Here is a 14,144-nt window from a genome sequence, read left to right on the forward strand (position 1 = left end):
GGGGGGGGGGGGGGGGGGGGGGGGGGGGGGGGGGGTCAGGGATCCATTATGCACGTGTGTGTGCGCGCCGAGCAGCAGACATTCGTTCGTGTCGCGCGTGTGGGAGTGCAGTCGCGAGCTTGACATGTGGGCAGGGACAGAGATAAGATTATGTGGGACCAGCGCCACGAAGTTGACGGTTTTTCGACGCGGCATTTTTTCCGCTGACACACTTCTCCGCCTGCTGGATTTTTCTCCGCGGGCCGAGGTCTTCGACGAGTGGATTCGATAGTACAACCATACGGCGGTTATCGCTGATGTCATTGAGGGAGAGAGAGAAAGAAAGAGAAAGAGAGAGAGAGAGAGAGAGAGAGAGAGGGAGAGAGAGTTCTCGACGCAATAGTACGCGGTCTATACCGATCCCGAGCGTTTGTTTTACAACATTATTTTTAGATCGTTCCATGCACCGAAGATGGAGGATTTAGAGGTTACTTGGAAATCGTCGAACAGACGACAACGATCCGTCAAATTGATTTTCGTGCGCGCGCGGTCTCCGCTCGTCGTTCCCTTTCTCTTCTACCGTCTCCTCGTTTCTCTCTCCCTTCTTTCTCCCTCTCCCTCTTTCTCTCTCTCTTTGTCCGCTGATTTTTCCGGCGATTTATGTGTCACCGACAGCATAAATAGAGAAACGAGCGGAACGAACGCCTCCTCGATCGCCAACACGTTGGTACGTGTCACACATTCTCCCGACTGGCGTAAGAGGCACGAGTGCCTTTATACATATGCATGGAAATGTAAATAAGCAGGCATGAACTGTGCGTAAAAATGCGCGCAGACGTCCGATTATTGCGAGAGGCCTGGCTTACGGGGTCGCGGACGTTGATAAGAGATCGTTTCGGCTTGATTGTCCTCGCCTATTCTCGAGAATCTGCACCGCGGTGAAGCTTCAACAGTAATTCTAACAAATGTCGGTTCAACGCTTTGATTTTCGGGTCATCGAGGAGGCCTCGATCCACTCTGAAAACGTGGAAGAATTCACCGGTGAAATCGAGGTTCCTCCGCGATAGTTTATTATTGTTTGATGCGCGTTTCGGTTCTGCCGGCGTGGCTTCGTATTCCACTTTATAATTCCATCCGGTTGTATAACTGAAATCAGCGAGGATCTCTTGGTTCTTAATTGAACTGAAACCGGCCGCCGCCGCGTCCCAGAATCGAAGCGAATCGCGAGAAATTGCGGGGACTCCTCTGAAAAGAACGAATCTACTGTTACATATCCTCGAGCAGGTATTCCATTTGCATACATCATTTTTATTTTAATTAACGAGGTAAAACGGTATGGAAATGGCGCGAAGTAGCTCGGGCCACCGCTAGATGACGCAGCCTCGCCCGTAAACCGCAGTTTCCCCAGATTCGTCGGAGCCCCCAGTTTCTAGGGAGAAAATGTGGATCGACTAAATCGAAAAAATAATTTTTCGGTTGGTTGATAGAAAATCAAATTCGAGCCAGAGCTCGACGATAGACTTTACAATCGATTCTTTGGTTACTAAAGATACGTCTGATTCAATTACAAAGAAAACGGGCTGTAAGATCTATTTTAATCGTCTGCATCGGCTATAAGATTTTTAAGGAGTTCTCGGTAATCTCGTTAAAATAATGCACCGAAAACGTCACGAGCAGAGCGGTGCTATCAATCAAAAAGTTCGTGCTGTATGCACGGGAGAAACATGGCGTCGTTTCCGGTGCGATACGTTCGAATTGCATAGCGGTTGGAACGGTTTCAAGAAATGCGGGCGCGACAAGGTAGCTGAAATGAAAACATTGTGCCGAGGCGATTTTTAATTTGGGACTGTACAAAACTGAATTACATCTATCGTATGGTACATATATACAGTTTGCGCAACAAAGTGACTCAATCTTTGAAAAGATTTCTACATCTCAGTTCCATCGTTAGGTACGCCCTCATATTTGGATCCTCGACTTTCTCCATGATCAGTTTCTGCAAATTCACGTCGCTCTTTTCAATTTTCGCGCTCAATTTCTCCGCGTATTGTATCCACACGCAATTCGGACAACCAGACATGCAACAATTCGTGGGCTCGACCAAGTCGTCCGTCGAAGAGGAATCGTCGACTTCTGATTTCTCTGCTGTCTTCTCGTCGGACGTGTCTCGAACGCTGTCGATGCACTTTCTGCACGTGGAGTAAATTTGTCGACACTTGCACGATCGACTTTTAGTAATTAACCGAACTGAATTCATCGCTACTTCCGTTGCACTTTGTGGATGCACCTATTTGGGAGAACAAAAAATTATTCACAAGTGATTATGAAAGTGGAGCCGATGGTTTGTGTTAACGCTTGTGACCTAGACTTTTTATACAAACTAGGAATAATTTGTAAAACGTTAGATTGTCCTCTAACCTCCTTGGCCACTACAATTATACCTTGCATCGACAGATCGGACATTTCTAGATGTCTCCACTTACAACGCGTTTAACTGTCGCATGTATCTATGTTATAATATTATCATTAATAGAATTACTTTTAACAGAACATTCTTATCTTTCAAACAGTTAAAACTGATGCGTATCGCTTCCAGTCTATTTATTTAAATAGATTCTACATTCGGTCTGATGAGTCTCATTGATGAGAGACGCTCGTTTTAAATTTGAACCAGTCGGTTCAATTTTCGCGCTCATTTGAATGCTAAGGAAACTGCGGGAAAAATTAAAACATTTATCCTTGAATAAACAGATGCACGATACATTGTAATATGAAATGATTAATTCGGAGATCATGCAACAGTCAAATCTATAGATATTAAATTCTGTATAGTCGTAACGATTGATTTTGATTCGAGTTTACAGCGCGCCATTTTAACCGCCTGTTTTACTCTCGTCAGCTGCGGCATTGTGGGCCACGTGAGAGTCGCGCACGGTTGTTTATCCACGGAAAATGGGTCGGAAAATTCCTGGAAAGAAACACCGGGGTGTGAAGGATCCTTTCAAACAACGGGCCAAGAGACTCGCAGAGTGAGTTCAATAATAATTCAATCATTTTCAACGAGTTATTTACATAGATTTCGACTTGGCGTGTTGTAGGTTAGAAACGAAGATAAACGCGCCACCGAAAGATGTGGACGACCAATCGGTGCCAAAAAGTCTAGAGAGAGTGGTGAAACTGAAAGAAGCTGTGAAAACGGGTAAAATAAAGAAAACAATCGTCAGGAAAAAGAAAAAAAAGAACTCACTGATAGTCGTGGGCAATGACGTTCCGAAGTCTCATCCGAAATCGAGGCCCGAGAAGATCGTTCCCGTTTTCAAACAGAGACCCAATGAAAGCCAGCATCAGTTTTTATACAGAGTCAACAGGGATACGCATAATTTCATTAACGAGACCGCTTTTGAAAAAAAGTTTAGTGTCCAAGTAAATAGAAACCCGGAAACGGGATACGTCGAAGGAATTTCGAAATGCGAGATGACGGAATTGGATAAGATTGACATGTTGAGGGCAAAGCATAAAAATATTAAAAAGAAGAAAAAGAAAGGTGTACCAGAGGTTAAGATGACAAAAAGCCAAAAGAAGAGGGAAAAATTGAAGTTGAAAAAGGAGAGGAAAGTACAGGAAAATGTGGAGGATTTCACCGATGTTAAAGATCAAGTGGAGTTTGGAGAAGTTGCTCATGAACCGCCACAAATAAGGATTAGACCCAAGACAGCTGACCAAACCACCAGTTCTAAGGTTAATATTCTTAAAACTTTATCTTGCTTTAATCCCCATAGAAATTAAAGAATATTTATTATTTCGTTACAGCCTGGTAAGAAGGATCTTCTCCTGCATTCCTTGTTGGAGAACAGTGACAAAAACAAATCAGTTTCCAAGAAGACAATAGACAGAACAGGCAAACTTAGGAATCTACCAATTGGAGAAAGAAGACAGCTGGAGAAAGATCAGAGCGATATCATAGAAGCATACAGGAAGCTGAAAACACATCGGTCTTTAGAAGTCAACTAGGGGGTATGTAAATCATGATCTTGCATTTGTTTTATAGATTGTTTGCCTTTGATGACCAGGATGCTACACAGATCGTTCTATTGTACTGTTGAAGTTAAATATTTTTTTTTAATAAAATGTACAAATTTTTTAATGATAGGAAATTGTATGTATTTTTGAAATTAAACATCATATTCTTTTTTTCCTTTTTTTACAATACAATAATAGGATTAACATGAAAATAGACATATATATTTATTGTATATAGAGTAGGTTTTCATAGAAGAGCTTTCTGTGCAAGATGCGTGTAGGTACTAAAAGTCTCGGGATAAGGGTTGTTAATATAGACTTGTACCAAACAATAAAAGAGGAATACTCTAACAGGTAAATCCAAATTCTGTTAGCACCAGTGCAAATGTACTTTTGGATACAATTTAGCTTCTAGAGCTACCTTTCTGATACCTTTAACAATTTATCCGGTCGTCCATACAAACGGTTCCAGTCTCTCTTCTATAGGTAGAAGGTTGTTCAACGTCTCCATGCTCTCCAGTGTTTGATTCAGGAGAGAATGACACTTGGTTAATTGCTTGCTAAGCTCGTGTACTTTGGTCAGTTGTTCAGCAAACTTGGTAAACTTCTTTTGCCTCTCTGTAGCCAGATTGAACATCTTGGTAACTTCAGGTTCTATATTGATGCACAGAGTAGCTTGCTCCCCAGCGATCATTTGAGCATAGTTATTAAGGTGATGTTGGTAGCGTGCGCACAGATTGAACAGACCAATGGGATCCAATCTCTCCAGGACTTCCGGGTCTCTGACACCGGGTGGCAAATTCAGGGTACCACGCATGATGGGTAGGAACATGGGGATACTTTGTAACTTGACCAAATCAGGATCCTTGTCGGCTGTAGGGTCTGCAACAGCTGGTTTCACTACTACTATGTTGTGAATTTTATCAGAGGTAGATTTCCTGAAATAAAGAATTTTATTCTAGCTGCTTGTATCCAATAAACGAGTTGAACGCATAGGGAGATTACTGTTACCTGTAACTGCTAGATCCTAAGCTATTCTTACGTCTAGATATATCCTGTGCACCTAAACTCTTGCCTCTGTACAGTTGCGATTGTTTGTTAGTCATCTTTGGTGAGTCCCCGATGGGCCTGTTCACCGTGTAAGATATATACGGTAGGTCAGAATCTGAGCAAATGCTGGCACCAGGGCTGATACACCTGGGGGGAGTGTCCTCTGGCACCCTCTCACGACTCGGTACGCTTTTACCGCGTCTCAATGGAGCACCTCTGGTCCTACCGGAGCCAGTGTTTTGTGCACCGCCTTGAGAGCTTTGTTCCGACCCCATCCTGATTGCTTCAATTACTCCAGATAAGTTCACAAAGCTCGCATAAATATAAACTCCTTCAACAGTTCATGTTAACTTTTGGAGCAGACGTTAGCGTACTATATATATTATAATACCATTGAAAGCCGCATTCGGTCGCTCTAGTCTTCTAAACGCTCCTTAATAAGTACAGTCGTAACAACAATCGTCATGTAATAAGATATAAGGCCATTCGACGCTGCTCCTTCGTGTGTAACGTTCTAAACAAGCACTCGCTGCGGCCGTTCATTATTACGATTCACAACGATCGATTGGACATCAGAGCATTCCCTTTCATCGGGCATCGTTTGCGAACTCGCGTGGACCGCGTTTGCCGGGACCGCTCGAATTCTAGAAACCGTATCGGCCAGCGCGATAACGGCACACCAACGAAATCGGTTACCCGTTCCTCTGTTGTCAAAAAGTCATTTCCCTTTCTGTCGCTGACTGTCGTCGCTTCCCTAGAGCGGATCCACGCGCCGTTTACCGTCGACACGACGGAAACACCATCTGAGGTACGGATTTTGAAGCAGCGAGCTGCAGAATCCCAGGTTTCGCTCGATAACGCGTTCGCCTCGGACTGGAAATGTATTATTTCCAAATTCCCATGTAGCAAAAAAATTCCAAAATGTTAAAAATACCCTAAAATTCAATTTAGGTAGATCCGCGAAAGAATTTTATCGGATTTTTAATTTTATTTCTACCCCAAAAGTGTTTCGGAATCTGGGACATCGATTTTAGGTTTGTTTTAGAAGTTTGATTTAGATCAATTTAGACTAGACTAATTTAGACTATTTTTTGATTAGAGAAGGGCGATTTCTATGAATATTTTCATCTGTTGAAATTGGGGACGTAAACGGTTTCTTATAAATATATACGTCAGACGGTCCATTATCGTTCGACCCGTGGTTACATAAACCGCGTGTCCGATTGCATCGGTAGCCGTCGATTTTATCAGCTTGACTTTTGTTTCCACGAGGCTCGCCTGAGCCCCTGATAACAGTTGAACGACGTGCAGCCATGTTGTCGGTGTGAATAATCGATGCTTTTTCAGAGAGGCTTTATCTGAACGTGTCGATAAGTGTTCTTCCTTTTTTTTATTTACCGGAGGGGCGTGCGCCGCAATCTTTTCAGTATAATTGTTATTACCAATATTAACACGGATGTACGCTCATTGTCATCGTTCGAATACCCATGTCGCATGAATTCTATTGTTTCTCGAATCGCGGAACGTGTCGCAGTAAAAACGAGGTATACGGAATACTCGATTTTTGTTAAGAAGGTCCACTCCTATACCTCGTCCATGCTAGCATATTTTCACTGTAATTGATACTATAAACGTTAGCATAATTAAGCATTCTCGTCGCTTGTAAAAGATGATTGCTTGGTTAATTGCTCGCCGTAAAACCACACGCGGACGCCTCCGCCTTAAAAACTGGAACGAAGAAGTTTCTCCTACGGTCGTTCGTTTGAAATTCTTGTTCGTTCCGAAATTCATTGCCTCGATTTGAATACGCCCGTGAAATGAGCATACAAAATGCAAAATGCACGCGCGTTTCGAGGTTTAGGCGATGTGGCTGGAGCGAGCAACGGCGTTGCGCAAAATGGTAATTCTTCGAGTCCGATGCTCTTTACAAGCACTTTTGCTCTTGATCCAGGCCTCCCACGATTGCCTAACTTCGCGGCACAATATCAACATTAAATTTGCATTATTCCGAGCGGTGACGCGGGTCCCTAGGTTTTCCACATTTTCGATCTGGACCCTTCTTGCGCAATCGTCGCCATTTCGTAGAACGTTCGAGAGACAACACGGTATTTATATTCAAGATCACTCGATCCGAGCGGGTATCCGCCCGGGCATAACCCGTTCTGCCTGGAAAAGACGCGTCGATCTCCCTTCAAATCCCTTGGACGCCGACCAAAATCATTTATCAAGACGTCGGCGTCTAATCTCTGGTGTCATCTATCAAAACTTCAAGAACGAGGATTTATATCGCGAGCGGTGGGCAGCCGCGGTGGCTCGCGCGCGACTACATATAATCTCCGTTCAAGCCTGATCTAATTAACACGACTCCCGGACATGGGCCCGCGCAGCATCGTCGCTAATAACCGAGCCGCGCACGGGCTCCATTTAATTAACTGTTCGGGGAGCTCACCGCGCGGTCAAGGAGAAAACTCGCGTAATTTCACGGTGTCGTCCGGCGTAGCCGACCACAGCACTATTCCCCAAATGGTACCACGTGGCGTCTTCCAAGTCTATTAAGGTCGATTAACGTTCGCGTTAATTATCGACGGCGAATCGAAACGGTTCCGCTCTTTTTTCCGAACTTTCCAGCAGCCGGCCGCGGCCGGCATAGCCCGCGATCCTCCTCCGCTTTCCACTTTCGACGGGGTCTCGCGTGACCGTTTCCCGCGCGCCCGGCATCGGAAGCGATTTAGAAAGCGGACGCACGGCGAAAAACAAGACCGGTCGTCGATCTGCATAGGCATGGCGAGCCTATTAACGACTATTAACGAGTCGTCGCGCGGTGAGAAATAATTATCGCGGTGTCGCGCCGCAGACGAAAGCAATCGGAATATGTAATCGGCGTGTTCCTCGCGGACGCGCGAAATTCTCGGTCTCAGCGGAGCACGGCTCGTCATATTGCATTCTCCACTGTTTTTCAACGAGTTCCCCGTTGCAACAACTTTCTAACGCATCGTATCCGAGCATTATCTTCTCGGTCCGCTGGCCATCGACAGACGCGAGTGGAGTCGACACAGCGTTCCTTATCAGTGCCGTTCGAATTTGGAACGGTCAACCGTGATACTATGTTTTAGCTGCGACAGGTGCTCGATTCTTTTTTCACGGTTATTCGAAAGCTCTCGTACGTACAATAATTTATTTCTTTTGTTCAACTATTTTATAGTAATTACTTGTGGTTCATTAAGTCGACGTTAGTATCGCAATGTACATGTTGAAAGCGAAACGCGAATGTTTGGAAAATAAAATGGAAATAGTGTTTCATTGTTGAAAGAAGAGCAAAGTTTGTAAAAATGACCATTACCGACCCATTAGGATGACCAATACTGACCACAGAAGCGGACCAAAGATCAGTAGGTGGCCACGGACGCACCGCTGGCAGTCGTTCCGAAAGCTTGAATATTACGAGGCGTTGCGATGTTCATAATTGAAGAGAAAAATGGAAACAAATCGAAAGCGGCGGAGCGGGGGTGTAACAGAGGGACGCGAAGCACGGGGTAAAGGGAGGCGCGTTAATAAGAGCAGCGAAGTAAATGGAATATGCATGCATGTCTCCTGCAGGCTGCTCGGGTTCGCACAGATTCCAATATTCCCCTCGACTGTTCCAGCTCCGGTTATGACTGGACAGTACCAGCCCCCGAGTCCTCGAAAATTTCCCCGCCCAGCTGGTCTTCGTCCTGTTTTTTAATCTGCGGCTGGGCCGGCAAAAAAGAAACACTTGACTGGCATTTTTCTCATAGCCCCATGATACCCTTCTGAATAATTCAGCGCGGAATTTTTGGCCCTGCTACGCCCCGAAATTTTCCCCAAACTGCCGCGCGGAATTGTTCGTTTTCACTCTGTCGCGGTACATAAAATTGCAATTCCCATCGCGAACAATACGCCGGGCCGGGCTAATAATTTTCCGAGCTGCAAAAATTTCTTCCGAAACCCGTGCCGCGCCCTTATTGGCAATTTTGATCTTTTACGCGCAGCGTTCTTTGTCGGGCGGTTCGAGAATTTGTCGAGGATTTGTCTCCGTTGAATTTCCGATGAAAAACCGGTTCAGCGATTGTTGTACGCTCCGACAAAATCATTTTTCCGCGCGGACCATTCTCCTTGATTCTCGCGGAACGACTTGGTCGAGGCTCCTCGGACTTTTCCGCGAAAAGCGCTCGCCGCTGTTTCTCTCTCTCTCTCTCTCTCTCTCTTTAGGAAAAAAATCTTCCGAGTGCTCACGGTCAGTTTATTCAGTTGTTTAAACTTCGGCTTGGTGCTCGCGGCGCGTGCATTCTTCTGGGGGCGGCCCCTTTCGACAACATTGTCGTCCGAGGAAATTTCATCCGAACGTAGATCTCGTTTTTCCCTCGGGTGACCCCTCTGCGGCTCGTTGCGCGGTTTAAACGCCGCGTGTGCCGCAGCAGGGACGCAAATTGGACGTTCCACGGAACGCTGCCGGCAGTTTTTCAAACCCGAAAACAGTGGCTTTCAATAATTACGGCAATTGGACCGATGTTACTCTCCCTAAGGAAACAATTCTGGAGCTTCTACCAATGCTTGTATTACCAGGGCAAATTGGCAAGTGACGCTATTGTTTGTTCAGTAGAAAGCCAAGAAAGAGAATAATCTTGAAGAAGTTTCTGCAGTATTTTTCTCTAGGATGATAGGTACGTAAGAAATTGACTTTATATTTTTATTACGAAATCAAGGAATTTCTTTCATTTTTCATTTTCTCATTTTCTCATTTTCTCATTTTTTCATCGTCCGCGCGTGTCTCTTCATTGTGAAAGAATTTTGTACGTAGCAAAAGATTTATGGATTGTTTGTCGAGGATTTACGACCGTGGGATCAAGAATAACATCGCTGAAAGTTGCATAAAAATCGGCGCGTGTCACCGCCGATTTTCCATAGCGGAACGGGCGGCCAGAAACTATTCTAGCGGTTGAGATATACGATTCGATTATTCACGAGGCGCTTCGGATTTTAATAGAACTGTGGTCCCGGTCTCCCAGCTATTTTGCGCTCCGCTTAATGTTTAGACGATTTAGACCACGGGCACGATTTTTCATTCGCGATACTTGCGGGAGCGTCCCACTTGAGCATACCTCGGGCGGTCTTGTATCCACGCAGAAAATAATACGCGGGCTTCCTTTAACCAGCTTTTTATCGTGAAACGAACATTCCAAATAACTCTAAAAATAAGCGGACTTGAAACTAACAGCTCGCGCAATTATATTACGATAAATTAGTTCACTTTACAAGCAAATACAGTTTTACCACGGACTTTGTAGTATATTCGTCTTTAGTGCAACGACACGAGAATTCAACTCGTTTCCCGCGAACTCGCCCATAAAAGCGCAAACAGCTTCGCCGCTTTCGGCGATCGATCCCGAGCCCTAAACGCGCGTACATCTTGCGATAAATATGTATATTATTAAGCCCCTCGCACGAAATCGAGGACGAAAGATAAACTTGGAAATACCGCGTACGAACTTTCCGGACGCAGAGAAAGGACATTATCTGGAGAATGCCCGGGCTCAATGGAGCGTGTATTAACGCGATGTAATAGAAGCAGGACAGTCTAAAATATTGTGCACGGAGAGAAACGGAATCGGGCGCGATGTTTCCGTTTGCTAAAAATTTCCTCGGACGCATCGAGCGACGCGTTTCGTCCTCCGAAATAAATTCGACGAGAATCGCGGAGGAGGCTGTTTGCGAAGAAAGCGAGATGCGGCCATTGCCGAGAGAGAGAGAGAGAGTCTCGATCGCAGATATCGGCGGTCGTAATCCGCTAACGACTGTTTACACCACAATATCGGAGCGAGACGGGCCGAGCGACGGTATTTCCATGCATCGCCGATTAAATAATCCCGTTGCGTACAAATTATTTTAATACACGGTTTATCGCGAGCCCCGGTGGACGCGTTTCACGTGTCAACGAGCCGTTTCCATGCGACGAGCTCCGCAATCGAGGGGAACACACCATTCTCGGGACACCGTTTTCTCGCGAGATCGTTTTTCTTCTCTGCTACCGCAGCCATCCCCCGTTTCCTCCCCCGTTATTTATTAATAGGGTAAACACGCGTTCCGAGGCCCCCGGAACAGAGACACCGGGAGGACCACGAAATTTCGTTGGGTGTTCTCGCGGCCTCGCCGCGGGACACGGCTGAATAAACAATCTCGCTTCGAGGCGAATTCTTCTTTCCCGAAGTCGACGCTCCGCGGTTTCAATTGTGCAGAGACGCGAACGCGTCGCGATATCGTTTTCCGTCCCACACCTAAACGCTCCTCTGTCTTTCCATTTTCTTTTCCGCGGATTATTGGCACGGGAGCGCTTCCACCGAACTGAGCTGTTACCACATTATATGACATTTTTTCTTTTCATCTTCTCCTCGGAGAGATTTATTCTAGTCTTGTTTCGATCGTCGATGAATCATACGACTTTGTGAATTATTTCAAACGAATCTAGTGGGTCTAGGAATTTTGTGGAAATATTTGAGTGCTCGTGGAACGCGCCCAAATTCGTCTGCGTAGCAGGATAGATCTTTATTCGAAGATTGGGAAAATTGCTTGGATCGAGACCAATGAATATTAATTTAAAACTTCGTAGACTTCTTTCGCATTAGGGAAGACAACTTTTAGAGAACACGGAGAAGTTGCATGGAATTAAGGCAAGCATTTTTATCGAAAGTAAAACCCCAAAGTCATGCACACTCTTCCCCGAACAATCGAGCGTGGAACAACGCGCGCGCAGAGCCTTCTGTTCTCTCGTAGAAGAGTATCACGGTTTTAGACGTCCCCCGGAAATTTCGAGCAGGTCCGTAAACAGCAATTTCATGCCGCGTCTCGCGGCATCGCGTCGAATAATCCCCGGAAGGCGGTATCTTTTCCGGCCGCGTCCAGATGTGTCCGCTCGAATCGTCGCGGAACAAGGTGGGAGCCGGGTTCTGGAACGGGGTAGCAGCGCGTCGTTTATACCAAAAAGATTGCTGGAGACAGTGACGTCGCCCAGAGCAGAGCGGTCGCTCGTTTTTCCATCAGATCCGGAATATTTCAGCTGGGCGGGAGAGAGAGAGAGAGAGAGAGAGAGAGAGAGAGAGAGAGAGAGACGCGCGGTCGCGACCTCGGCTGGGGTTTTTCAGTGCAGAAAGGTTTCGGGTCAAGGCTCCTATGGCTCTGCGGCTAGGTGGCACGGGCCCCTCGCGGTTGACACAGCGTATCTAGATGGATCGTGGGCCACGGTATGAGGCCTTCTTTCAAACTAGGCCAAAAGAGTATGGTCGTCGTTGCTCCCTTGGTAGCCGGCAATCTCGAGATAAAAATCGCGAACGCGTCGTGAGGGAACACCGCGGCGAGGAAGGCTCGACGATGGAGGTGGACGAGGGGTGTCGAATGGACGGGAGAATCGAGCGGGGAGGGGGGTGGGGGGGGGCAACGGAGGAGGGGGAGCGTAAAAGCGGCATTAAATTTAAATTGCTCGTATCCCAGCGCGCCTAGCGCGAAACTTTAAGAGGCGGCGTCATCAAAAAATGGAGAGACGACGACGTCTCGTCGTAAAAAAGACGGCCGCGATGCGTATCCCCCTCTCGCCGGCGAGGCAGGCGAGGCAGGCGAGGCAGGCGAGGCGAGAGATTACACCGCGAAATGTGATTGTGCGCGACTATCAGTTCCCAGCGAGATCTGAATTACGATTTTATTCCGCTCGCGAGCCCGTCGATATACTCCTCTCTTCCTCTACCTCGCCTCCCCCGCGCTCTCCCAGGCTTTGTTCGACACACAGACCCGGATTAGATGGGGCAGAGACCAGTTTGCTTCTCGCCACTCGATTAAGGTCCTGGCCGCCCCGGCCCACCGCGCCGCCGGCACCAGCTTCTTGATCCTGGAATTAGCCTTTCCAGTCCTCTATGATACTTATCTCTGCCGCGCCGGGGCTGCCGAACATCCTCGGTCCAGTTTATAGTGTCTTCCTCCGCCTGGCATTTGATTTCGTAAGATGAAGTTATTCGGGGAACCGGCGTGCCGCCGCTATCTTCGGACGGTTCCCGCCGACCGAGAAGAATACAGTATGTACTTGAAAGCTAGGTGTCCGGGGTAAGAGCAATTTCTAATTCAATGTTTGATCGGATCGCTTGAAACGGAGCCGCGGTTCACGCGTTACCGCAAATATTTATACGGTGCAAATAGCTTCGCCGCGAAGAAACCTGGCGGCGATCGCTCTTTGGTCGCGGTCCACTCGTCCGTTCAAAAGGATGCTGTCCTTGGCCGGCCTTCTCGAGTCGTATAACTTAACGATTTGTCTATCATTTGCTCTTTTCCTGAGAAAAGAAATTATTCCAGCTTCATATGTACATACGAGTCTCTGTCTCTTCAAAATCGGATTAATTGCTGCATGTCGCAATTCCAGCAAAATTAAGTTACCGCATTAAACGCACTGTAGCGTGTAGAATTGTACGCGTATTCATCTCATAAAACATCGTGGAAACAAATGATACAGATTGAACAAAATCGCGTAATTTGAAACGGGACGTTGTACAAATTGAAAACGCGAAGTTTAATGACATTAGTACGAAACATTACGAAGCTGTACTGTTAGCAATGGAAGGGAGAACGCGTGAAAATGTTCTACGCTCAATCACGGCTGTATCAAGGTCCCGGGACACGATTAAGGAGCCGCCGGGAATCGTGAGCACGTTCGAATACACACGACGTTTTACGGGTTGCGGAGAAAGTGGCGAACTCGTAAACGAGTCGAAGTTAATTGGAAATTGAACCGGGCGAGTCGGTCCTGTGGTTAAAAGCGGGGAAATAATGTCGGCTAGGTTAAGTCGCAATAAAATCCGCGTAGATTAGGCGAGCGAGGGCAGAGGAGGGCAGAAGAGGGCAGAGGAGGGAATAGGAGGACGCAGAGCGCCTTGGAAAAGGTCCGAGCGATTTGCGGCGAGATGCGAATCTTGATCGCTGCTTGGTATGCAGACTAGTTCGGGCAAACATCGAAATTTCGTCGAACCGGCCGAGAATTTGGTTGCTTAGGGCTGTTTGCCTGGCGGAGAGGCGGAGAGGCGGAGATCCAGAGAAATCTG

General features: G+C 46.6%; 3 protein-coding genes across 3 annotated transcripts; 1 reads left to right on the forward strand and 2 right to left on the reverse strand.

Annotated features, from left to right (window-relative positions):
• Positions 1-1,793: 1,793 nt before the first annotated feature.
• LOC144469401 (uncharacterized) lies at positions 1,794-2,545 on the reverse strand. Its single transcript, XM_078179624.1, has 2 exons — positions 2,398-2,545; positions 1,794-2,266 (listed from the first exon to the last, which is right to left on the reverse strand). The coding sequence occupies exons 1-2, from the start codon at positions 2,440-2,442 to the stop codon at positions 1,889-1,891; spliced, it is 423 nt and encodes a 140-aa protein (XP_078035750.1). The 5' UTR covers positions 2,443-2,545; the 3' UTR covers positions 1,794-1,888.
• On the forward strand, positions 2,261-4,135 carry LOC144469399 (coiled-coil domain-containing protein 137). The gene is made up of 3 exons (XM_078179621.1): positions 2,261-3,008; positions 3,078-3,717; positions 3,790-4,135. The coding sequence occupies exons 1-3, from the start codon at positions 2,932-2,934 to the stop codon at positions 3,988-3,990; spliced, it is 918 nt and encodes a 305-aa protein (XP_078035747.1). The 5' UTR covers positions 2,261-2,931; the 3' UTR covers positions 3,991-4,135.
• Positions 4,136-4,168: 33 nt separating this feature from the next.
• On the reverse strand, positions 4,169-5,827 carry Borcs5 (BLOC-1 related complex subunit 5). Its single transcript, XM_078179622.1, has 3 exons — positions 5,441-5,827; positions 5,011-5,332; positions 4,169-4,937 (listed from the first exon to the last, which is right to left on the reverse strand). The coding sequence occupies exons 2-3, from the start codon at positions 5,322-5,324 to the stop codon at positions 4,442-4,444; spliced, it is 810 nt and encodes a 269-aa protein (XP_078035748.1). The 5' UTR covers positions 5,325-5,332; positions 5,441-5,827; the 3' UTR covers positions 4,169-4,441.
• Between the last annotated feature and the right edge of the window lie 8,317 nt (positions 5,828-14,144).

This window comes from Augochlora pura, chromosome 4 (assembly GCF_028453695.1).
Source record: "Augochlora pura isolate Apur16 chromosome 4, APUR_v2.2.1, whole genome shotgun sequence".
Classification (NCBI taxonomy): domain Eukaryota; kingdom Metazoa; phylum Arthropoda; class Insecta; order Hymenoptera; family Halictidae; genus Augochlora; species Augochlora pura.

Bases quoted from the DNA above. Each gene is read 5' to 3' on its own strand.
- LOC144469399 (XM_078179621.1), top strand. From the start codon at position 2,932: ATGGGTCGGAAAATTCCTGGAAAGAAACACCGGGGTGTGAAGGATCCT. The intron at 3,009-3,077 runs GTGAGTTCAATA...GGCGTGTTGTAG, and splicing joins CGGGCCAAGAGACTCGCAGA to GTTAGAAACGAAGATAAACG. The intron at 3,718-3,789 runs GTTAATATTCTT...ATTTCGTTACAG, and splicing joins ACCAAACCACCAGTTCTAAG to CCTGGTAAGAAGGATCTTCT.
- LOC144469401 (XM_078179624.1), bottom strand. From the start codon at position 2,442: ATGTCCGATCTGTCGATGCAAGGTATAATTGTAGTGGCCAAGGAG. The intron at 2,267-2,397 runs GTTAGAGGACAA...TCTCCCAAATAG, and splicing joins TAATTGTAGTGGCCAAGGAG to GTGCATCCACAAAGTGCAAC.
- Borcs5 (XM_078179622.1), bottom strand. From the start codon at position 5,324: ATGGGGTCGGAACAAAGCTCTCAAGGCGGTGCACAAAACACTGGCTCC. The intron at 4,938-5,010 runs GTAACAGTAATC...TCTTTATTTCAG, and splicing joins TTAGGATCTAGCAGTTACAG to GAAATCTACCTCTGATAAAA.